At 39.9% G+C, this 22156-nt stretch overlaps 6 protein-coding genes across 6 annotated transcripts; 3 read left to right on the plus strand and 3 right to left on the minus strand.

The window, feature by feature from the left end:
• Nucleotides 1–1359: 1359 nt before the first annotated feature.
• On the minus strand, nucleotides 1360–3391 carry LOC120414489 (uncharacterized). Its single transcript, XM_039575685.2, has 3 exons — nucleotides 3086–3391; nucleotides 2907–3011; nucleotides 1360–1701 (listed from the first exon to the last, which is right to left on the minus strand). The coding sequence occupies exons 1-3, from the start codon at nucleotides 3215–3217 to the stop codon at nucleotides 1417–1419; spliced, it is 522 nt and encodes a 173-aa protein (XP_039431619.1). The 5' UTR covers nucleotides 3218–3391; the 3' UTR covers nucleotides 1360–1416.
• An 11066-nt stretch (nucleotides 3392–14457) lies between these two features.
• LOC128092278 (uncharacterized) lies at nucleotides 14458–15507 on the plus strand. The gene has a single exon (XM_052710594.1). It carries the CDS (start codon nucleotides 14458–14460, stop codon nucleotides 15028–15030), a length of 573 nt encoding a protein of 190 aa, XP_052566554.1. The 3' UTR covers nucleotides 15031–15507.
• On the plus strand, nucleotides 15052–15661 carry LOC120414503 (putative odorant receptor 83c). Its single transcript, XM_052709895.1, has 2 exons — nucleotides 15052–15396; nucleotides 15452–15661. The coding sequence occupies exons 1-2, from the start codon at nucleotides 15052–15054 to the stop codon at nucleotides 15659–15661; spliced, it is 555 nt and encodes a 184-aa protein (XP_052565855.1).
• A 146-nt stretch (nucleotides 15662–15807) lies between these two features.
• Nucleotides 15808–16870, plus strand: LOC120414477 (chymotrypsin-1-like). The gene is made up of 3 exons (XM_039575671.2): nucleotides 15808–15933; nucleotides 15994–16568; nucleotides 16622–16870. The coding sequence occupies exons 1-3, from the start codon at nucleotides 15834–15836 to the stop codon at nucleotides 16766–16768; spliced, it is 822 nt and encodes a 273-aa protein (XP_039431605.2). The 5' UTR covers nucleotides 15808–15833; the 3' UTR covers nucleotides 16769–16870.
• Nucleotides 16871–17002: 132 nt separating this feature from the next.
• On the minus strand, nucleotides 17003–19927 carry LOC120414434 (chymotrypsin-1-like). The gene is made up of 3 exons (XM_039575619.2): nucleotides 19879–19927; nucleotides 19249–19823; nucleotides 17003–19189 (listed from the first exon to the last, which is right to left on the minus strand). Exons 1-3 carry the CDS (start codon nucleotides 19925–19927, stop codon nucleotides 19043–19045), a joined length of 771 nt encoding a protein of 256 aa, XP_039431553.1. The 3' UTR covers nucleotides 17003–19042.
• A 672-nt stretch (nucleotides 19928–20599) lies between these two features.
• Nucleotides 20600–21566, minus strand: LOC120414435 (chymotrypsin-1-like). The gene is made up of 2 exons (XM_039575620.2): nucleotides 20892–21566; nucleotides 20600–20831 (listed from the first exon to the last, which is right to left on the minus strand). The coding sequence occupies exons 1-2, from the start codon at nucleotides 21522–21524 to the stop codon at nucleotides 20649–20651; spliced, it is 816 nt and encodes a 271-aa protein (XP_039431554.1). The 5' UTR covers nucleotides 21525–21566; the 3' UTR covers nucleotides 20600–20648.
• Nucleotides 21567–22156: the final 590 nt, after the last annotated feature.

The following is a 22156-nucleotide window of genomic DNA, read 5'->3' on the forward strand; positions in this document are numbered from 1 at the left end:
CAAAAGACCTTTCCAACGAGTCCACAACATTGAAGATCTGGCAACCCTGTCTCGAGTTCTTTTTTTGTAGCTGGATCTCATTTAAATGTATGTAAACATTGTCCGGATCCATCATCCGACCCATCGTTGGTTAGGTAATTGAAAGACCTTTCCAACGAGTCCAAAACATTGAAGATCTGGCAACCCTGTCTCGAGTTCTGTCCACTTATAATGCCACTTATGAGCCCTTGAGTGATATGTGTGTTTTTTTGGATCAAATTTGTGTCCAAACCCATCATATTACATATCACCCATTGTTGGAAAAGAGTGAGGAAGGCACCAACCACATAGGTGGATTAAGTTAGTTTTTTAGATGAAAAATACGTTTTTTCGGAATTCTGAGTACGCTATCAAATCGTGCGTCTAATTTTACATAAAAATCCTTTTGACACCAAATTATTATCTCATCACCCGCAAATTATTGAAACACACCTCTTTTTTCGCATGTTAAAAAATGGAAGGGGCCGTACCGTCCCTCCGTCATGAGATATCAAAAAACGGATTCGTGATCAGGGTTAAAAGTTACCCCTTAGGAAAAAGTTTCACACAAATCGAAGAGGGGTCGGGGCAACTTTTCCCGTTTTTGTGTGAGTTGGTAGAGAATCACCCATTAGCAAGTAAAACTTCATACCCCACTAAATATTCTGACATGTTTTACAGGTAAAAAAAAATATCTCCGAAACCAATGAAAATTTTAGTTGTTTATAATTTTGAGAAGTATTTGTCAATTTTAAATCAAAACCATTTCAAAAAAATAATAATATTATGAACTTAGAAACTCGTCCAATCAATAGCTGAAATAATGTGACAGCAAATCTGTAATTCTCAAAAGTTTAAGCTAGTTTCTTCGCTGGCAAAAGATTACATCTCTTCCTCATTTTCTTTGAATTTGTGCATCTTTACAAACCATAATTACGGCTCTATAACCTGATTTCTTTAATCAGCAAACCTCATCGACCGGTTGAAGACATCTTCACTTGATTGTAATTCCGGTTGATTAATGACTTTATTTTTTGCTGCGGCTACATCTCCTTCCTCCACATTCCTCGATTCCAAGATGAACTTATTGAGTTACGTAAAATTCAATCCGATAATTTCATAGCACCATGGTGCAGACTTTGCAATCCTATCTCTTGAACAGATTGTTCTCCCTTTTTCCCCCAGCAGATGAAAACAATCAGGATTATTATAAATCACCGAGTAACTTTCACTGCAGTGTTCGTTAAAACAGATTTATGTCCCACTTCAATGCATATGAATCATTTGGAGTTGGGACCGATCCAACGGAATCGAAGCTAATGAAGACAAACGCATTTAAAGTTATGTTGAGACAAAATTTTATTTTTTGGGTTGAATTTGCAGTCAAAGTTTCACAGATTACAAATCGAACGGATCCTTCCTCTTCTTCTTTCCACCTTTAAGCTTTTTGGTGGGAGCTCCTACCACCGGAAGTCCAGAGATGGCATCAACCGGTGAGGAGGGTCGATTTCGGCCGGGGGATCGGAACCGGGAAGTGGGACCTGCTGCTGCCGCCGGTGGAGGAGGTGGTCCTTTGTGGTAAAGCATTTCCTTGGCGGCTTCCACCATCGACGGTTGTGGGCATGACTTGCTCAGGATGTACAGCTCGCGGATGCACCTTTCGATGAGCTTTTTGTCCGTTTTCTGGTGAGGAGGTGGGGGTTTGAGCACTCTAGTGAGGTTAGAGTCTTGACTCCAAGTCACGACTTCCAGTCTTGACTTCAACACTTAACTTCAAATTTTTACATTAAGTCACGACTTCATGTCTTGACTCCAAGTCTTGACTCCAAATCTTGAATCCAAGTCAAGACTCCAAGTCTTGACTCCAAGTTTTCACTCCAAGTTTTGACTCCAAGTCTTCACTCCAAGTCTTGAATGCAAGTTTTGACTCCAAGTCTTGGCTCAAAATCTTGACTCCAAGTCTTGACTCCAAGCCTCGACTCCAAGTCTTGACTCCAAGCCTTGACTCCAAGTCTTGACTTCAAATTTTTACATTAAGTCACGACTTCATGTCTTGACTCCAAGTCTTGACTCCAAATCTTGAATCCAAGTCATGACTCCAAGTCTTCACTCCAAGTTTTGAATGCAAGTTTTGACACCAAGTCTTGACTCCAAGTCTTGACTCCAAGTTTTGACTCCAAGTCTTGACTCCAAGTCTTGACTCCAAGTCTTGACTCCAAATCTTGACTCCAAGTCTTGACTCCAAGCCTTGACTCCAAGTCTTGACTCCTAGTCTTTACTTCAAGTCTTGACTCCAAGTTTTGACTTCAAGTCTTCACTCCAAGTTTTGGCTCCAAGTATTGACTCCAAATCTTGACTCCAAGTCTTGACTCCAAGTCTTGACTCCAAGTCTTGACTCCAAGTCTTGACTCCAAGTCTTGACTCCAAGTCTTGACTCCAAGTCTTGACTCCAAGTCTTGACTCCAAGTCTTGACTCCAATTTTTGACTCCAAGTCTTGACTCCAAGTCCTGACTCCAAATCTTGACTCCAAGTCTTGATTCCAAGTCTTGACTCCAAGTCTTGACTCCAAGTTTTTACTCCAAGTCTTGGCTCAAAGTCTTGACTCCAAGTCTTGACTTCAACACTTCACTTCAAATTTTTACATTAAGTCACGACTTCATGCCTTGACTCCAAGTCTTGACTCCAAGTTTTGACTCCAAGTCTACACTCCAAGTCTTCACTCCAAGTTTTGACTACAAGCCTTGACTCCAAATCTTGACTCCAAGTCTTGACTCCAAGTCTTAGTTGATGTATTGAAATGAAATCTTGTCTTGAAGCAAAGTAAGTCATACATTGAAATGAAGTATTTTTATTTTCATCTCCCACCTCTTTCTAACAAATATCTCACCTTTTTCGTCCCGCAGAGGTCCACCGTCAGCTGGTAGTTGGTCGTCGGCACCAGGCACCGAACTGTCCAGTCACGGCTCCTGCCCGGGCACTCGTATGACGCAATCTGCAACAACGCCAGAACCGACAGCAAGCTGCTCAAAATCAATCTTCAGCCGTGTGCGATAACGAAAAACTCACCAACTCATCGTCCAAACTTTGCTCCAGATTATGGCCGGACGGTGCCTTTTTCGCCGGCACTGCAGGAAGCGCTGCCAGAATCAACACAAGTGTGATGACTGTCACGACCTTCATCCCTCGGGGCGGACTCATTTTCCACGTGGACGAGTTTTAGTGTAACTATACTTTTTCCTTGGCTGAGTGGCGATGGCCGGAAGTGTCGGCACCGGAATCAACCGGAGTTCGAGGAAGTGTGTGTTTGTGCAGTCTCTTTGAAGGTCCGGACCGGTCTGAGTGGGGGTGGTGCTCTAGCTTTTCTCCGGAGAACTGATGCCAAGACGATGATGTGAGCATCTGATTGAACTGATAGGGATGGTCATGAAGAATTGGAGGCAAAACTTGTTATTTTTAGATTTGTATGAAGTCAAGCCTTGAAGTTCATACTTGGAGTTAGGTTGGGGTCAAAAACTAAAGTCAAGGATTGAAGACATGAGTTGAAGTCAAGATTTGAAGTTAAGACCTGGGGTCAAGACTTGGAGTCAAGATCTGGAGTCATTACTACGAGTCAAACCATGTCTTTAACTTGGAGTCAATTCATGGAGTCATAACTTGGAGTCAAGAGATAAGAGTCATTTCTTGGAGTCAATCCTAGCCATAGATATGGAGTCAAATCATGAAGTCAAGTCATGGCGTCAATTCATGGAGTCAAAACTTGGAGTCATAATTTGGTGGTATGACTTGGAGTCACTACTTCAAGCAATCCTTGCCAAAACATGGAGTCCATAAACATGGAGTCCATAAACATGGAGTCAAGTCGTGGAGTCAAGCCATGGAGTCAAGTCATGGAGTCATGTCATGATGTTAAAACTCGGAGTCAAAAATTGAAGTTAAGAATTGAAGTAAAGACCTGGTGTCAAATCCTGGAGTCAAGATTGGGAGTCATTACTTCGAGCCATAACTTGGAGTCAATCCTAGTCTTTGACTTGGAGTCAAAAATTGAAGCTTAAAAATTGAAGATCTGAAGATCTGATCAGGAGTCAGAACTTGGAGACAATAATTTATTTATTTTAAGTATTTATCTACTGTTGAAGTCAAGATTTAGAGCGAAGACTTGGAGTCAATTGAAGTAAAAATTAAAGTCAAAAGTCTTAAAGTCACGGTTAGGAGTCAATATAAGATGTCAAGAATGTGAGAAATTGAACATCCCCACTTCTAAACCACTCACAATGTTCTAGTTTCGCGCGTTTTCCAATCAGTGTGCAGTCAATAGGAAACGATCGCAACAATGTTGAAAATGTTTGGACAAGTGCAGAGTGAGACCGGAGAATCCATTCGCAGTCAACTGAATGAGGATGGACGTGGCTCGGCGAGCACTGGACCGGACTATCTTTGCTCGATTACGTGGTAAAACGGGAGCTGCACTGACGTGTGTGTTTGAGTGTGAAGATTTCGTTGGTGGTGTGATCTTTTGACGGAAATTATGTTTTTATGTTGGTTTTTAATGAATCAATTCTGACACTTAAACCAAACCTTTAGTGTTTAATTGAATATTATAACTTTCAAAAATGATTCAAAAATGAATAAAAACTTGGTCACTGAACTAAGGTATGATTATATCAAGTGTTACATCAAGCTGAGTGGTTCGATAAATTATACACAGTCGAACATTATTGAAGTTACCATGACAGGTTTCTATGTGGGTAATTCTCTACCAACTCACACGAAATCGGGAAAAGTTGCCCCGACCCCTCTTCGATTTGCGTGAAACTTTGTCCTAAGGGGTAACTTTTGTCCCTGATCATGAATCCGAGGTCCGTTTTTTGATATCTCGTGACGGAGGGGCGGTACGACCCCTTCCATTTTTTAACATGCGAAAAAAGAGGTGTTTTTCAATAATTTGCAGCCTGAAACGGTGATGAGATAGAAATTTGGTGTCAAAGGGACTTTTATGTAAAATTAGACGCCCGATTTGATGGCGTACTCAGAATTCCGAAAAAACGTATTTTTCATCGAAAAAAACACTAAAAAAGTTTTAAAAATTCTCCCATTTTCCGTTACTCGACTGTAAAAAATTTTGGAACATGTCATTTTATGGGAAATTTAATGTACTTTTCGAATCTACATTGTCCCAGAAGGGTCATTTTTCATTTAGAACAAAATTTTTCATTTTAAAATTTCGTGTTTTTTCTAACTTTGCAGGGTTATTTTTTAGAGTGTAACAATGTTCTACAAAGTTGTAGAGCAGACAATTACAAAAATTTTGATATATAGACATATGGGGGTTGCTTATAAACATCACAAGTTATCGCGATTTTACGAAAAAAAGTTTTGAAAAAGTTACTTTTTGCGTTTCTCTTTGTTTCGTCGTCCGTGTCTGTCGCGGGTGACCATGAACGGCCATGATCGATGACGACCAACTTTTTCAAAACTTTTTTTCGTAAAATCGCGATAACTCGTGATGTTTATAAGCAAACCCCTTATGTCTATATATCAAAATTTTTGTAATTGTCTGCTCTACAATTTTGTAGAACATTGTTACACTCTAAAAAATAACCCTGCAAAGTTAGAAAAAACACGAAATTTTAAAATGAAAAATTTTGTTCTAAATGAAAAAATGACCCTTCTGGGACAATGTAGATTCGAAAAGTACATTAAATTTCCCATAAAATGACATGTTCCAAAATTTTTTACAGTCGAGTAACGGAAAATGGGAGAATTTTTAAAACTTTTTTAGTGTTTTTTTCGATGAAAAATACGTTTTTTCGGAATTCTGAGTACGCCATCAAATCGGGCGTCTAATTTTACATAAAAGTCCCTTTGACACCAAATTTCTATCTCATCACCGTTTCAGGCTGCAAATTATTGAAAAACACCTCTTTTTTCGCATGTTTAAAAATGGAAGGGGTCGTACCGCCCCTCCGTCACGAGATATCAAAAAACGGACCTCGGATTCGTGATCAGGGACAAAAGTTACCCCTTAGGACAAAGTTTCACGCAAATCGAAGAGGGGTCGGGGCAACTGCTGTGTGAGTTGGCGGAGAATTACCCATGTAAGAAATAGTTAATTCAATTTTGCAGCTACTCTTCGAATCGACTGGTCATTTTTCATGTGAACTCGAAAGTATCTCATTTACTGCATATTTTTGCGAATCCGATTAAAAACTTTCCAACAACTATCAATTAACAAAGCACAAAACTTTTCCTAGACTTGCTCAAACTCAAACTCGAAAAACAACTTCTTCAAAGAATCGATTCTCCCCACCTCCCTTTGAAATCTCCAACAATCTCACAAGTTAACTTCCCCCGATGTCGAATAAACTTCCCGACGTATGATCTCCAGTTTATTCGCGCCAACTTGCGTCGATTCTTGGCGATAACTTTTCCCCAAATGTGAGCCTAGCGAAAAAAGCTCCCGGAAAAGTTTTTCATACCCAATGATAGTCCCCCGATGCCCACATGATGTTCTCCGCGGGGAAAAACTTTCGCCCCGAAATCTGTCCCCGTCGGAAATGTAATTTGAGTTCATTTTGTACTCAGCTTGAACGGCCCGAAGTTTATGAACCGGTTTGGAAAGGGCCATATTTTTTGTTGTGGGAGAATGGATGGAGCATTTGTTCTGCTTCTATGTGATTTTCAAACTTTCTACAGGTGTCAGATTGGATTTGTATAGTGTAATTTGGGATATTTGTTCCAATTTGCCAGGTACATACTCCTCCCATTTGTATCAATCGCTTTTTTTATTGAATGAGTTATATGTACTACATTATCAATCAAAAAAGAGATTCCTGATACAAAATTGATAAAAAAAAATCACATAATTTAATATATATTAAACTAATGGATTATTGGGAATATTTTTCTCATGCTAAGTCAATGAAACATCAACTACCAAGCTGAGAAATACATTTTTTTACAGAACAGTACATGAGTAATTATCCACAAAACTCGGAAATGGATTTTACTTATATTTTTATATTTCCCGGGCAGACGGTTATAACAAAATTAATAATATTTCAATAACAAATCCTGTTTAAATAACAAAAAGTGTTATTATTTCATCCTGAACTTCAACTTCAAGAAGAAAAAAATAATAGCAGTTTCTGATAAAATAACAAGATTTGGTATTGAAGTGATATTAAAATGAAAATGTTTAATAACACGCTAATAAGAGGAAATGTTATGCATTTCAAAAACTTTCCTAATAACAAGATTTGTTATTCGTTTGGTATTCTGAGTTTGAAATAAAATTAACATAAATCGCACAAATGGAAAAGTTTTTAAGTGTCCAAAACAAAATCTGTTATTATTATTTTTTTATCTTTGATATAATTTTGTCCAATTTCGTCAGGGTCATTATTTTGGCCATGAAATGGGGTCCTTAAGCTAAAATTATTCGAAAAAGTTGAAAATTTGAAAGTTTATTTTTTTAATTATTTGATATACCCCCCCCCCCCTTTGCTAAAATTGGCTGGAACTATGGAATAATTTTGACCATTTTCGTCGGGGTCATTATTTTGGCCATGAAATGGGGTCCTTAAGCCACAATTATTCTAAAAAGTTGAAATTTTGAAAGTTATTTTTTTATCAGTTGATATACCCGCTAAGGGACTTTACTAAAATTGGCTAGAACTATGGAATAATTTTGACCAATTTAATCGGTGTCATTTATATAACCAAGAAATGGGGTCCTTAAGCTTAAATTATTCAAAGACGTTGAAATTTTGAGAGTTGATTTTTTTTTTTATTATTTGATATGCCCCCTAAGGGACTGATAAGTGCGCTGCCCACGAGGACGCGCTGTCTTGTTTTTGCATGCTCATTTTCATTTCTTTTGTGTCGCTGTTTGTGTGCTTGGGTGAGTGGTTATTATAATTAAATAATGGCATCATAAGTGCGCTGCCCACGAGGACGCGCTGTCTTGTTTTTGCATGCTCATTTTCATTTCTTTTGTGTCGCTGTTTGTGTGCTTGGGTGAGTGGTTATTATAATTAAATAATGGCATCATAAGTGCGCTGCCCACGAGGACGCGCTGTCTTGTTTTTGCATGCTCATTTTCATTTCTTTTGTGTCGCTGTTTGTGTGCTTGGGTGAGTGGTTATTATAATTAAATAATGGCATCATTAGTGCGCTGACCGCGGGGACGCGCTGTCTTGTTTTTGCATGCTTATTTTCATTTCTTTTGTGTTGCTGTTTGTGTGCTTGGGTGATTTGTTATTATAATTGAATCATGTCATCATAAGTGCAGTGCTTCTGGGAACGCGCAGTCCTGTTTTTTTCGCGATAATTTTCATCGTAAATGATCGTAAAAATTTATTCCAACTGGCAGTTTTATTATTAATTCATCAAATTATCGATTTTATGAAGAGTAAAGCGTCATCTATTTACTTTTTTTGAAATTTGCTCGCGTTATCTAAATTGAAAAAAGTAAAAATATACTGATAAGTCCAGCCCATAGCACTACTGCTCGGCTGGCACGCGTTCGATAAAAAAAAAACTTTTTAAATGATCAATTGTCTATCTTTCCGCAGCCGGCTGCCTAAGATTTAAAATTTTCAACCGATAAACAAAATGCTCATGGTCACATCACTGCCACTCGTGAATCCTGACCTCATACCCATCTACTAACCCCCTCAAAACTCATGTGATACTTTGTCGGAGATGCAGTCGATTGGGCGGTCTCTATCACTCAAGTATCGGACTAACATTCCCATCCACTTCCCCGTGACCCTACCACTGGTCGTGGCCGGCGCCGGTATTGATCAGCATGATAGGGGCCTTTGAGAAGTTGCGAAGCGAGGAAAGATAGCTCCCACTTATCTTCCACGGCTCGTGGATGTAACTTCTGGAGGTCCTGGTCAATAACGGAGTAGCAACTGCGGGTGGGCACCTATGCTTATGCTTATGCTTATGCTTATGATATGCCCCCTAAGGGACTTTGTTTAAAATGGCTATTTAATACTATGGGATAATTTTGACCAACATCCTCAGGGTCATTAATTTGACAATGAAATGGGATCCTTAAGCTAAAATTATTCTAAAAAGTTGAAAATTTTAAAATTGTTTTTTTTTCATTTGATATACCCACCAGAGCTGAAAATGTCAGGGGTCCTGACGCGAAAATCGGCGACGCATACACGATTTTTTCAGATCCATTCACTGAACCGCAAAACCGTGACATAAACAAACTCGACTCAGTCGTGAGTGCCCTAGCTCACTGAGCAGCTGCAATGCGAGGCAGTAGTCGACCAACGCTCATTCGACGTTGCACGCACACACATAAAGAAAAAAGTTTTTACACAAAAAGTTGGTATTTATGCTTGGAAATGTAATTTTGAATATAAGTTATGGTTGTTTTAAGTGTTTTGCACAGTCTAGAACCATTCAATTGTTTAAAAATAGTCAAAATAGTGTTTAGAGAGGATTTTACGAGTCAGTCATAAGACACGAATTGAGTGAGTGTAGCTCATTTTTTCACGTCTCTCATTCTCCAACAGCCGACCGGCACGAGTCAGGCGGCAGTGGTTGAACGGACACAGTAGGCTTACAGTCAGATGCTAGCAGTGAACTGACATTTTGGTTTGCTTCATGTGTACGCTGGGTTGGAAACATTTTGCAGGCCTGATACCCACTAAGGGACTTTACTAAAATTGGCTAGAACTATGGAATAATTTTGACCAATTTAATCGGTGTCATTTATATAACCAAGAAATGGGGTCCTTAAGCTTAAATTATTCAAAGGCGTTGAAATTTTGAGAGTTGATTTTTTTTTATTATTTGATATGCCCCCTAAAGGACTTTGTTTAAACTTCGGGAAGTCGCGTTTTCGCCTTTCTTACAAGTGCCCTTACAAACTGTGTACAAAGTACACGTAAGCGACCTCCGGTGGGTTAAAATGGCTAATACTATGGGATAATTTTGACCAATTTCGTCAGGGTCATTGATTTGACAATGAAATGGGGTCGTTAAGCTAAAATTATTCTAAAAAGTTGTAAAGGAGAATGGGCAAATTTGGTCCAAGAATGTACACGAACGGGACCAACTTTTTTCGAAAGATCTCGCCGAGACATGAAAAAAAGTCTTCTGGACCAACTCTTTAAACCCCGGGGTTCAAAAGTTACATGTTGTTGAAGTTTGAGCATTTTTGGTTAAAATGTACAAAAAATCGAATTTTTGCTATTTCTAAAATCATTTATAAAATCTCTGTTTCATTATGGATTTCGATTTTCTTGACTTCATTCGACGCGTATCAGCAAAAACTATGAGTTCTGATATGTCTTAGCATGATTGAAACATGATTTCTCTTGTTTTTATCCGTTTGAACCGTTTGTGCAAGAGGCATCCCATAGAAACAAGTCGAAACTTCAAGGTTTTGAATCCGGATCCGACCCAGACTGCTTCAGTGAGTATGGAAGGCTTCAGTGCAATGTTGTAACAACTTATTGGGATGGTCTGAGTCATCCGAGAACTCCTTGGAGTTAAGACCGGAGAGTCTACCGCCGTAACAAGCAAGATGTCGGCGGTTTTTGACAACGGATCATACCCGCATGGCTTCAGTGAGTATGGTAGACTACTATGCTGATGTGTTGGAGTGTCCTGGGTTCTCCTAAGACTCCCTGGAGTTAAGAGCTGTGGGTCTACTACCGTAACAATCCAAATGTCGACCGATTTTGACAACGGAACATACCCGCATAGCTTCAGTGAGTGTGGTAGACTACTTTGCTAATGTGTTAGGATGTCCTGGGTCATCCAAGGACTCCCTGGAGTTATGATCTGTAGGTCTACGGCTGTTACAAGGACTCCCTGGAATGGTCCAGAACATCCCAACATAACAGCAATACAGTCTGCCATACTCACTGAATCTTTGCGGTTATGATACGCAGTTAAAAATCATCAACCTTTTTCTTGTTACAGTGACCCAAATATCTAAACTTCAGGGAGTCCTAGGATGACCAAAGACATCCCAACACATTAACAAAGCAGTCTACCAAACTGTCTGAAGCTATGCGTGTATGTTCCGGGGTCAAAAACTGACGACCTCTTGCTTGTTACGGCTGTAGCTCCACAGATCATAACTCCAGGGAGTCCTTGGATGACCCAAGACATCCTAACACATTAGCAAAGTAGTCTACCGCACTCACTGAAGCTAGGCGGGTATGTTCCGTTGTCAAAACCGGTCGACATTTGGATTGTTACGGTAGTAGACCCACAGATCTTAACTCCAGGGAGTCCTAGGAGAACCCAAGACACTCCAACACATCAGCATAGTAGTCTACCATACTCACTGAAGCCATGCGGGTATGATCCGTTGTCAAAAACCGCCGACATCTTGCTTGTTACGGCGGTAGACTCTCCGGTCTTAACTCCAAGGAGTTCTCGGATGACTCAGACCATCCCAATAAGTTGTTACAACATTGCACTGAAGCCTTCCATACTCACTGAAGCAGTCTGGGTCGGATCCGGATTCAAAACCTTGAAGTTTCGACTTGTTTCTATGGGATGCCTCTTGCACAAACGGTTCAAACGGATAAAAACAAGAGAAATCATGTTTCAATCATGCTAAGACATATCAGAACTCATAGTTTTTGCTGATACGCGTCGAATGAAGTCAAGAAAATCGAAATCCATAATGAAACAGAGATTTTATAAATGATTTTAGAAATAGCAAAAATTCGATTTTTTGTACATTTTAACCAAAAATGCTCAAACTTCAACAACATGTAACTTTTGAACCCCGGGGTTTAGAGAGTTGGTCCAGAAGACTTTTTTTCATGTCTCGGCGAGATCTTTCGAAAAAAGTTGGTCCCGTTCGTGTACATCCTTGGACCAGCTCCCATACAAATTTGCCCATTCTCCTTTGAAAGTTGATTTTTTTAATTATTTGATATACCCCCTAAGGGACTTTGAAAAAAATTGGCAAGAAATATGGGATAATTTTGACCATTTTCGCCGGAGTCATTATTTTGGCCATGAAATGGGGTCCTTAAGCTACAATTATTCTAAAAAGTTAAAATTTTGAAAGTTGATTTTTTTTCTAATTATTTGATATACCCCCTAAGGGACTTTGCTAATATTGGCTTGAACTGTGGAATAATTTTGACCATTTAATCGTGGTCATTTATTTTAGCCATGAAATGGGGTCCTTAAGCTGAAATTATTCTAAAAAGTAGAAATTTTGAAAGCTGATTTTTTTATTTTATTTGATATACCCCCTAAGGGACTTTGCTAATATGGGCTAGTAGAACCATTTTCGTCGGGGTCATTATTTTGGCCATGAAATGGGGTCCTTAAGCTGAAATTATTCTAAAAAGTTGAAATTTTGAAAGTTGATTTTTTTTTAATTTTTTGATATACCCCCTAAGGGACTATACTAAATTTGGCTAGAACTATGGAATAAATTTGACCAATTTAATCGTGGTCATTTATTTAACCATAAAATGGGGTTATGACCAACCGGACCCTAAGATGACAGTTTTCATGAGTTGCGCGTATTCACCGACAGATGGCAAATGGTCCTCGTCGGAGTCCGCCCATCAAATACAAAACTCAAAATTTGCATAGGAAACTTGTTTTTCGTGACGGCTTTTGCGGCACGCTCACTTCAGCTGTTCTAGACTAATATTTGAACGTGGCGCAACTCTAAACAAGTTTTTGAAGAAAATGATTCCAGAATGCTTATTTTGTGGTTTTAAACCAAAACAAGGCAAAATATATATTTATTTAAACTATTTGCTATTTTCGTGGCGTGGGTCTCGTGGCGCAGGGGTAGCGGCTTCGGCTGCCGATCCCGATGATGCTATGAGACGCGGGTTCGATTCTCGCCTTATCCACTGAGCTTCTATCGGATGGTGAAGTAAAACGTCGGTCCCGGTTTCTCCTGTCTCGTCAGAGGCGCTGGAGCAGAAATCCCACGTTAGAGGAAGGCCATGCCCCGGAGGGCGTAGTGCCAATAGTTTCGTTTCGTTTTGCTATTTTCAAAAGTTTGGCTAGATAATATCGAAGGCCGCCATCTTAGGCCCACTGGGCCCGCAAAACGGGGTACGCTCAGTTTGTATGGGAGCTGTCAACATGCTCCCGGGCTGGTTATGACCAATTTGATCGGGGTCATTTATTTGACCATTAAATGGGGTCCTTAAGCTAAAATTAATCCGATAAAGTTAACTTTTGAAGGCTGATTGTTTTGTGAGACCTCGGAGACGGCATCGGATTCAGCTAATTTTCAGCAACTTTTACTTGGAGTCGTAATCTGTAAAGTCGAGTATTTTTGGAGAGCTAATGTCGGCGTTGACATCATACCCTGCATCCAGAGTAGGAGTTGTCTTCAATGTATGAATTCAAAGTCGCTTGAAGGTACCCGACTCTGCAGCCCTGAGTTATGTCAACTGCAGGTTTATTTGCAAATTGCAAATAAACCAAAACAATAACCTTTTTTGTTATGGAGACATACCAGTTCAATAACAGTTTTTGTTATTATGCTGCTCCACCTTTCTGCACAAAATAACAAATCTTGTTATTCCTTCATGATTCCTTCTGTGTTATTGGTTTGTTATTGCAATAACAACATAATAAAAGTTTAAGTTATTCTTCGAACAAATCTTTGTTATTGATTTTTGTTATTTTAACAACTAATCTGATCTTCCCAATAACATATTTCGAGCATTATTCGACTAATAGGCTTAATCGACCTTCCCAAGTTATTTCCGACTGCTCGGGAAAATGGTACAACACTATATTCAAACATCGAGGTATTTTCATAGAATAAAAACCAAGGTAAAAATGGCAATTAAAAGTATAAAAAGATTATTGACCCTGATAATTACTTTCTGAAGAATTTTGAACAAAATGTTTGCAATTTATTAAAAACAACCTGAATTTAAAGTGAAAAATATGAACACATGCCAATTAAAAGTTCTATATACAAGGTATTCAACTTAGGAAAATGCTCTCTGAAAAAAAGTCTAATTATATCCTTACAATTTCACCCCGGTTATCGTTTCTTTGAAGAACCATTTACTCAAGTTTTACACATACATTTTTAGCAGACATAAATAAATAAAATTTACGAAACTATTCAAAAAAATTACTTTGGTCGCTCAAGGATACTCGAGTTAAAAAAAATCAATTATAAATTATAAAATTGACCTGTAAAATATAAAATATAAATTCGATTGATTGAAGGACTGTTGCATCAAAAATAGAAGATTCTCGAAAATTGCTCCAGTTATAATCTGCTTAATTATTCAAGATGGATTTTTTTTTATTTCTACACTTAAATCATTCACAATCATTTAAAATTCACAAAGCTCAAAACCTTTGAAGGTGGCATCACTGCAGGTCATTCAACAAGTTTCTTTCTTCTACGTCAAAAGTGTTTCACTACGCTGCCTGCCGACAAAATGTCGTCATCCGAGTGGCTCAACGGAAACTTCCAGCTCTCGTATCAACTGCTGGACCGTATTGGAGGAAACATTTTCGACCACCGATGGCGCCCAAACCGGCGGACCTTCTACACGGTGGCGGTAATGCTGCTCGCCGCGGTTGAGGTCCTGTACCTGCTTTGGACGGATCGATCGAATGTGGTGAAATTTTCGGAAGCATTCCAGAACGCGATGGTCGTGAGCCAAGCCGTTCACATGGTGAGTGTGGGGGTTGGGCGGTTTGAGACGTTTCGGGAGTTGCAACATAGAATGGTGGATATTCAAGAATTGCTTGGAGATGGTGGAAGTAACGATCGGATTTTGAGTAGAGCTTTGCGGTTGTCTAGATTGCTTCAGAGGTTTATTTTGATGATTTACGCTGTCACATCAGTTGTGATTGTTCTTGGACCGATTCTGCTGTGGATAATTCTTGACGAGAAGATCTTCGTTATGGTTTACTTTCTACCGGGAATCGACGGCAGCTCAACTGAAGGTTTTCTAGTAAATCTTGCTTTACATGCCGTCATGCTACCTGTGGCGATTTGCGTTTAGGTATCACTCGAGTGTACCTTCATGGCGTTGATCATCCCCGTTGGAGCCTACGTAGACGCTTTTGGCAACGAAGTCAGTAAGCTGAACTCAGCGTTGAACCTAACGGAACGTAACGAAGCAACGATTCGTGATCAACTGAACCGGATCGTGAGGCTGCATCAGCTGCTGATCGATTACGAAACCACGCTACAAGAACTGTACAGCATGGCAATTCTGGTCAAAATTGGTCTCGTCTATCTTGGGATCATCAGCGCGATTGTCGTTATCTTCAAGTCGCAAGACGATCGCATTGCGTACATTTACTTGATGTTACAGTTTGAGCACTTGACGCGGTACTGTATGATGGGAACCGTTATCACTGATAAGGTGGGCACGAAATTTCAGAGATGCTTTGTTGAATAACGCATTCCAATATTTCCAGAACGATCAACTATTGGGACATATTGCGGATATTAACTGGTACCAGCTGAACCAAGGTCAGGCGAAGCGTCTTATTCTTATGCTGCTTCAAGCACAGAATGCTACCAGTGTGACGATTGGCAATTTTAGGCCACTCAACGCTGAAACCTTCGTGGAAATACTTAAGTCGATTTACTCATGCGTTGTGGTTTTAAACGCATTATTCGACTAATAGGCTTATTGCTCACAACCAAAGTATAACTCGTTTTCAATATTTTTAGAATAAGTATTTATAACAAACTTCAACCCTTTTTTACAACCCCAATCACAAATCGGGATATTGACGAGTAAAAAGCAAAATCAATACCAACCATATCGTTAGATTAGCACCAAGTAGTTGAATAATGATACTTAGGATCGCTGGAAATCCATTGTCATTATCTTCAAAACCAGCGATGATACCACAGCTAATCGGTGCCGTTTTGCTACTTCAGGTAGCTACTGGTAGGTCTAATAATTCCCATAATCTAACCTTCAATTAAACAACCTCACGGTCGTTCCTAGCTGCCCCCGGGGACCAACTAAAAATCGTCAACGGGACGGATGCCACGATCGAGGACTACCCGTTCATGATCTCGTTGCGCAGTCGTACCGGCGGTCACTCCTGCGGTGGAAGCATCCTCAACGAACGCTGGGTCTTGACGGCGGCACACTGCGTCGACTACTACTCCACGGTGTACTACCAGTCCGTGCAGGTTGGCCGCTCCGACGTGTCCCGTGATGTCGACGATTCGGTCCACTTTATCGAAGATGTGATCGTCCACCCCCATTACAACCCGGACAACAGTTACGTAAACGATATTGCCCTGATTCGATTGAAGACCTCGCTGGTTTTCGGCCCAACGATTCAACCGGTTCGGCTACCCACTTTGAAGTGGTCCGAGGTTGAGGAATCAAACAGGGATGTGACCCTAATTGGATGGGGACGGCTAGAGTCGGACGGAGCATTACCAACCAGGCTGCAACAGGTGGACTACTTTGCGGTTCCGAATGAGCAATGCAACGAGTTCCATCGGAGTCACATCTACCCCAGTCATATTTGCGCCGCAGTTCCCGAGGGTGGAAAGGGACAGTGCAGTGTAAGTATTTGGGAATCAGTTTAAGGTAGAAGATTAAGCGTGTTCTTTTTTAGGGTGATTCTGGAGGTCCTCTGCTCCACAATGGAGTTCAGGTTGGAATCGTTTCCTGGAGTGTGAAACCGTGCGCTGTTGCACCGTATCCTGGGGTATTGACGAAGGTTTCCTACTATTTGGACTGGATCAACGAGAACATGTACTGATAATGGATTTATCAGTGTTTTGTAGTCTAGAGATAAGATGGTTTGGATGTATTGTTTTCAATATCGATTGGAGTAGACTGAAGTATGACTACAATAACTTAATTCAAGTTCTGTATTTGAGTTTTGTAAATGGATTAAGATTTCGTCGCCGTCGTGCTAACTTGTCGTACGTGCATTTTGGGCCAAATTGAGTTAAAAAGACATTTTATGCGCTCACAATGCCTCACCTTTTGACCTTCACAGATCCCCAAATTCGATTTCAATCCTGAGCAACTCTGCACAAAATCGGCCGATTTCGGCTATTTTTATTTTTTGTATTTTTTTATTTGGCTCAAACTTTGTGGGGGCCTTCCCTATGACCAAAGAAGCTATTTTGTGTCATTGGTTCACTCATACAAGTCTCGATACAATTTTGGCTGCTGTCCATACAAAAATGGTATGTACACATTCAAACAGCTGTAAGTGAAGCTTTTGAGTGAATTTTCTGATCAATTTGGTGTCTTCGGCAAAGTTGTAGGTATTGTTGAGGACTATTGAGCAAAAAATACATACAGGGAAAAAAATTGCGGATTTTTTTATCAACTTTTTTTCACAAAAACCCATTTTCCCAAAATACGTATTTTTTGATTTTCGAGATTTTTGATATGTTTTAGGGGACAAAAACCCGCAACTTTTGAGCCATAAAGAAACAAGGTCAAAAAATTTGCCGCTGAGTAATAATTTTTTGAAAAAATAGTGATTTTTGGAAAAAATCCAAATATCATGCTAAAACAAATTTGACGTAATTTTTTAATGTAAAATTGTATTTGTAATCGAAAAGTACTTTACAGATTTTTCGATAAAGGGCTTTGTTTTCAAGATATAGCCACCGAATGTTTGATTTGAGCAAATATTTGCAGTTTTTATATTTTTAAAAATAGTGACCAAGAGTGACCATTTCTGAATATTTTTTTTAAAAGTTCAGAAAATTTGCTATAAAATTGTCTAAGAGGCATTGAAGATTGGACCTCCGGTTGCTGAGATACAGCCACTTTAAGTAAAAGAAACACGAAAATTGAAGTTTTCTAAGTTTCACCTAAACAACCCACCATTTTCTAATGTCGATATCTCAGCAACTAAAGGTCCGATTTTCAATGTTAAAATATGAAACATTCGTGAAATTTTCGGATCTTTTCGAAAAAAATATTTTGAAAAAAAAATAAATCAAGACTAGCATTTTAAATGGGCGTAATATCCAATGTTTGGTTCATTTAATGTTAGTCTTGATTTAAAAATTTACAAAATATATTTATCGAAAAGATCGGAAAATTTCACGAATGTTTCATATTTCTTGTTTCATATCATATATTTCAAGAAATGGTCACTCACTATTTTTAAAAATAGAAAGTTCTTTTCGATTGGATTTCAATTTTACATTAAAAAATTACGTCAAATTTGTTTTTGCATGAAATTTAGATTTTTTCCAAAAATCGCCATTTTTTAAAAAAATTATTACTCGACGGCAGATTTTTTGACCATGCTATGGCTCAAAAGTTGCAAGTTTTTGTCTCCTAAAACGTATAAAAAAATCTGTAAAATCAAAAAATACGTATTTTGGGAAATTGAGTTTTTGCGAAAAAAAGTTTATAAAAAAATCTGCAATTTTTTTTCCTTGTACCTATTTTTTTCAATAGTCCTGAACAATATCTACAACTTTGCCGAAGAAAATTCACTCAAAAGTTACAGCTGTTTGAATATTTACATACCATTTTTGTATGGACAGCTGCCAAAATTGTATGGAGACTTGTATGGGTAAACCAATGACACAAAATAGCTTATTTGGTCATAGGGAAGGCCCCCACAAAGTTTGAGCCAAATAAAAAAATACAAATAAAATCCATTTCCGGTTTTGGTAGAAAATTGATTTCCTGAGATATTCAACGAAATCCGAAAAAACTTCGTACATTTTTGTCACTTTACATATGAAAGTAGTTTCAATCTTGTCGTGCTATCTTGTCACTCCCTGAAAATTGATGTAAGTGTGACAACTGGCCAAAGGGATTTCAGGTCAGAACGCGTTTGTTACACGTGCGAGTTAGACTACCGTAAACATTTGTTATTAAAACTCGGGACTCCAGCAAGTTTTGGTTTTGGTTTTGGTTTTGGTTTTGACTCCGTAGCTCTGCTTTATTTAGAAGTGGTGATTTCAAGAATACAGTGGAACTCATCTATATATAGAACCTTATTAGTTTTTTGCTAAACCGTTTCAATCAAAATTTACTCAAAGCAATAATTTCAGTACATATTTTCGTCGATCCAGTCCAAGAAATAGGACACCTTCGTCAACACTCCCGGGTAAGGTGCTACTGTGCATGGTTTTATGCTCCACGATACAATTCCAACCTGCACTCCGTTGTTGAGCAGCGGTCCACCAGAGTCACCCTAGGAGTGATATAAATCGATTATTTTTTCGAATAATACGTATAAATTACAAATCTTACACTGCACTGTCCCTTGCCACCCTCGGGAACCGCCGCACAAATCTGGTTCGGATAGATATGCTCATCGTGGAACTCATTGCACCGATCGTTGGGCACCGCAAAGTAGTCCACCTGCTGCAACCTTGTCGGCAGATCTCCGTCCGTTTCCAGCAGTCCCCAGCCAATAAGTGTAACTTTAGGATCCTCCTGATCAACCTCGGACCATATCACCGTTGGCAGCGTAACCGGTTGAACCGTTTCGCCAAACACCAGCGAAGTGCTCAACCTAATCAGTGCAATGTCGTTCACGACACTATTTCCAGGATTGTAGTGCGGATGCACGATCACATCTTCGATGAAATGGATCGATTCGTCCACCTCTCGGGACACGTCGGAGCGTCCAACCTGCACGGATTGGTAGTACACCGTAGAGTAGTAATCAACGCAGTGGGCCGCCGTCAGGATCCAGCGTTCGTTGAGGATGCTTCCACCGCAGGAGTGACCACCGGTGCGACCGCGCAGCGAGATCATGAACGGGTAGTCCTCGATCGTGGCATCCGTCCCGTTGACGATTTTTAGTTGGTCCCCGGGGGCAGCTTGGAATGACCGTTTGTTTGTTTTATGTTAAATTGTTGGATTTATTGGACTTACCAGTAGCTACCTGGAGTAGCAGAACGGCACCGATTAGCTGTGCTATCATCGCTGGTTGTGAAGATAATGAAGTTGAAGAATTTGGATTGGGCTTTTAATCGACTATCATAATCTGAATTTTTAGGTTAGCCAAATATCAATCAAATATGCCTGATAAAGTGGTAATACCAAGTGTAAGAAACGACATAGGCGTATGTATTACAATAAAAGTCTCTGCTCATGTTCTCATGTTTCGGTAGAGGACAATATATTTATGGTTGATTTTTTTTATTGGATCTTACCGATGAAATAATATTTTTTTTAATTTTTCAGACATTCAATCAAATATTTCATTATTCCTAGCTTCCTTATTATCCACCTTCCAAACATTAAATGGCTTGGAAAACAACTTTGACCCTCTAAGCTTCAATGATAAAGCTTCATCGAGCGTCAACGTAGCGCCATCTCTGGAGCTCTAGCAACATTAATCTAACCATACTGATAAGGTTAAGTGATACTGATAATTTTGTAGCTCAAACCAGGAAACTTTACTAACGTTTAAAAAACTTTGGTAATTTATTATTATTGTAGTCTATCTCAACTATCTCAACAAAATTGAGTTAGGTTTTTATCATCATCACCATGAAGATTAACGATATTGAAAGTCGATAATATGCTCATTTAATGCTATTTTTTTTCAAAATTTTTTGATAAAGTTTTAGACAAATTGATAAGACCAACATTTACAAAAATCAATAAATAGTTTATTTACAATACTAACAACTTCAACTCTAACTACACTGCACCGGCTCCTCCCCAGCTCCCTGCAGGTTCGTATTCTGGTAGATGAAGTCAATATAGTGGGACACCTTGGTCAGGACTCCCGGATACGGAGCGATGGTGCACGGCTTGATACTCCAGGACACGATTCCAACCTGCACCCCGTTGTGCAGTAGGGGACCACCGGAGTCGCCCTAAAAAGTAGACATTGGTTGAGTCTTTAAGCAATAACAGATTGATTATTTAAAACTTACATTGCACTGCCCCTTGCCACCGCCCGGATACGCTGCACAGATCTGGCTCGGATAGATCTTCGAGGTGTGAATCAGGTCGCACTCCGCGTTTGGCACCACATAATAGTCAACCTTCTGCAGGATGCTCGGCACAACACCGTCGTTGTTCAGTCCCCAGCCGGTCAGCGTAACGCCCAGATCGTCCTGATCCTCAACCTCGAAGCACGGCGCCGGAAGCTTAACCGGTTGGATCGTGGGTCCAAAGGCCAGCGGTTGCTTCAGCTTCAGCACGGCAATATCGTTCACGAAGCTGTAACTCTCGTTGTACCCAGGGTGGACGATCACTTCGAGGATCTCGTACACGGAACTGTCTGCAGGGCGGGAAATCTCCGTCCGGCCAACCTGAACCGTTTGGAGGTACGGAGTGGTGAAGGGGTTGACGCAGTGGGCCGCCGTAAGGATCCAATAGTTGGACAGGATGCTTCCACCGCAGGAGTGTCCACCGGAGCTGCCTCGCAGCGAGATCATGTGAGGGAACCGCTCGATCGTCGTGTCCGTGCCGTTGATGATTCGAGTGCGACCTTCGGAAGGTGCTGCTAGAGCTGCCTGAAGCAGCAGGATTCCACCGAAAATGGTAAGGAAAGCGTTCGCCATAATTGTTTTTACTGAGTGTTTGAAATCAAACTGATACCTTGCGGAGAAAGTGCTCGGATTTTTATAATCAAAACTTTCTGCCGTATCTGCTTATCGCAGATACGCCGGAGAGTCTGCCGGACGAAGCTCATATAGGTCAACTGTCCGGCAGCAGAGCCGTCTGACACGCAGATTCTGGCGTTATCGTCACACTTCCGTTATCGTGCAAGGCTGATGAAATGACAGGGAAACCCTGATGTTTATATTGTTATTGATTCAAAAGTTCATATTCGAGTGTAGTTCAATGCAATGTTTTCGAATACTGTCTTTAATAAATGTAGTTAGTTTTTTCGAAAAATTCTTAACAAATAACAAATTTAACCGTTAAACCTGTTAAACGTAACAGAAAGCCCAAACAGACTCCTTATTGGCTAGAGCCACTAGCTAGATAAGAAATAGCCCAATACCCGATAAGAAAGGGGATCGACGCCGTCGTCGTCGTCGTCGTCGACGGTGTTACGCGGTGACAAATGATTGCAAATGACATTGAACTTGAGTGATTTGCAAATGAATGCTGCACTGCAGTCAGTAAACTGGCTCAGTGGAATACTGACCTACATTGGGAAGCGTGAACAGTACACAGCAAAATTTGT

The sequence above is a fragment of the Culex pipiens genome, chromosome 3 (genome assembly GCF_016801865.2).
Source record: "Culex pipiens pallens isolate TS chromosome 3, TS_CPP_V2, whole genome shotgun sequence".
Classification (NCBI taxonomy): domain Eukaryota; kingdom Metazoa; phylum Arthropoda; class Insecta; order Diptera; family Culicidae; genus Culex; species Culex pipiens.

Coding starts and splice junctions, on each gene's coding strand:
- LOC120414434 (XM_039575619.2), bottom strand. CDS start 19,927: ATGATAGCACAGCTAATCGGTGCCGTTCTGCTACTCCAGGTAGCTACT. Junction 19,824..19,878: donor GCTACTCCAGGTAGCTACTG/GTAAGTCCAATA, acceptor GGTCATTCCAAG/CTGCCCCCGGGGACCAACTA. Junction 19,190..19,248: donor GTGGCAAGGGACAGTGCAGT/GTAAGATTTGTA, acceptor TATCACTCCTAG/GGTGACTCTGGTGGACCGCT.
- LOC120414503 (XM_052709895.1), top strand. CDS start 15,052: ATGGCGTTGATCATCCCCGTTGGAGCCTACGTAGACGCTTTTGGCAAC. Junction 15,397..15,451: donor GAACCGTTATCACTGATAAG/GTGGGCACGAAA, acceptor CAATATTTCCAG/AACGATCAACTATTGGGACA.
- LOC128092278 (XM_052710594.1), top strand. CDS start 14,458: ATGTCGTCATCCGAGTGGCTCAACGGAAACTTCCAGCTCTCGTATCAA.
- LOC120414489 (XM_039575685.2), bottom strand. CDS start 3,217: ATGAGTCCGCCCCGAGGGATGAAGGTCGTGACAGTCATCACACTTGTG. Junction 3,012..3,085: donor AAAGTTTGGACGATGAGTTG/GTGAGTTTTTCG, acceptor GCGTTGTTGCAG/ATTGCGTCATACGAGTGCCC. Junction 1,702..2,906: donor ACCTCTGCGGGACGAAAAAG/GTGAGATATTTG, acceptor CCTCCTCACCAG/AAAACGGACAAAAAGCTCAT.
- LOC120414477 (XM_039575671.2), top strand. CDS start 15,834: ATGATACTTAGGATCGCTGGAAATCCATTGTCATTATCTTCAAAACCA. Junction 15,934..15,993: donor GCTACTTCAGGTAGCTACTG/GTAGGTCTAATA, acceptor GGTCGTTCCTAG/CTGCCCCCGGGGACCAACTA. Junction 16,569..16,621: donor GTGGAAAGGGACAGTGCAGT/GTAAGTATTTGG, acceptor GTTCTTTTTTAG/GGTGATTCTGGAGGTCCTCT.
- LOC120414435 (XM_039575620.2), bottom strand. CDS start 21,524: ATGGCGAACGCTTTCCTTACCATTTTCGGTGGAATCCTGCTGCTTCAG. Junction 20,832..20,891: donor GTGGCAAGGGGCAGTGCAAT/GTAAGTTTTAAA, acceptor TCTACTTTTTAG/GGCGACTCCGGTGGTCCCCT.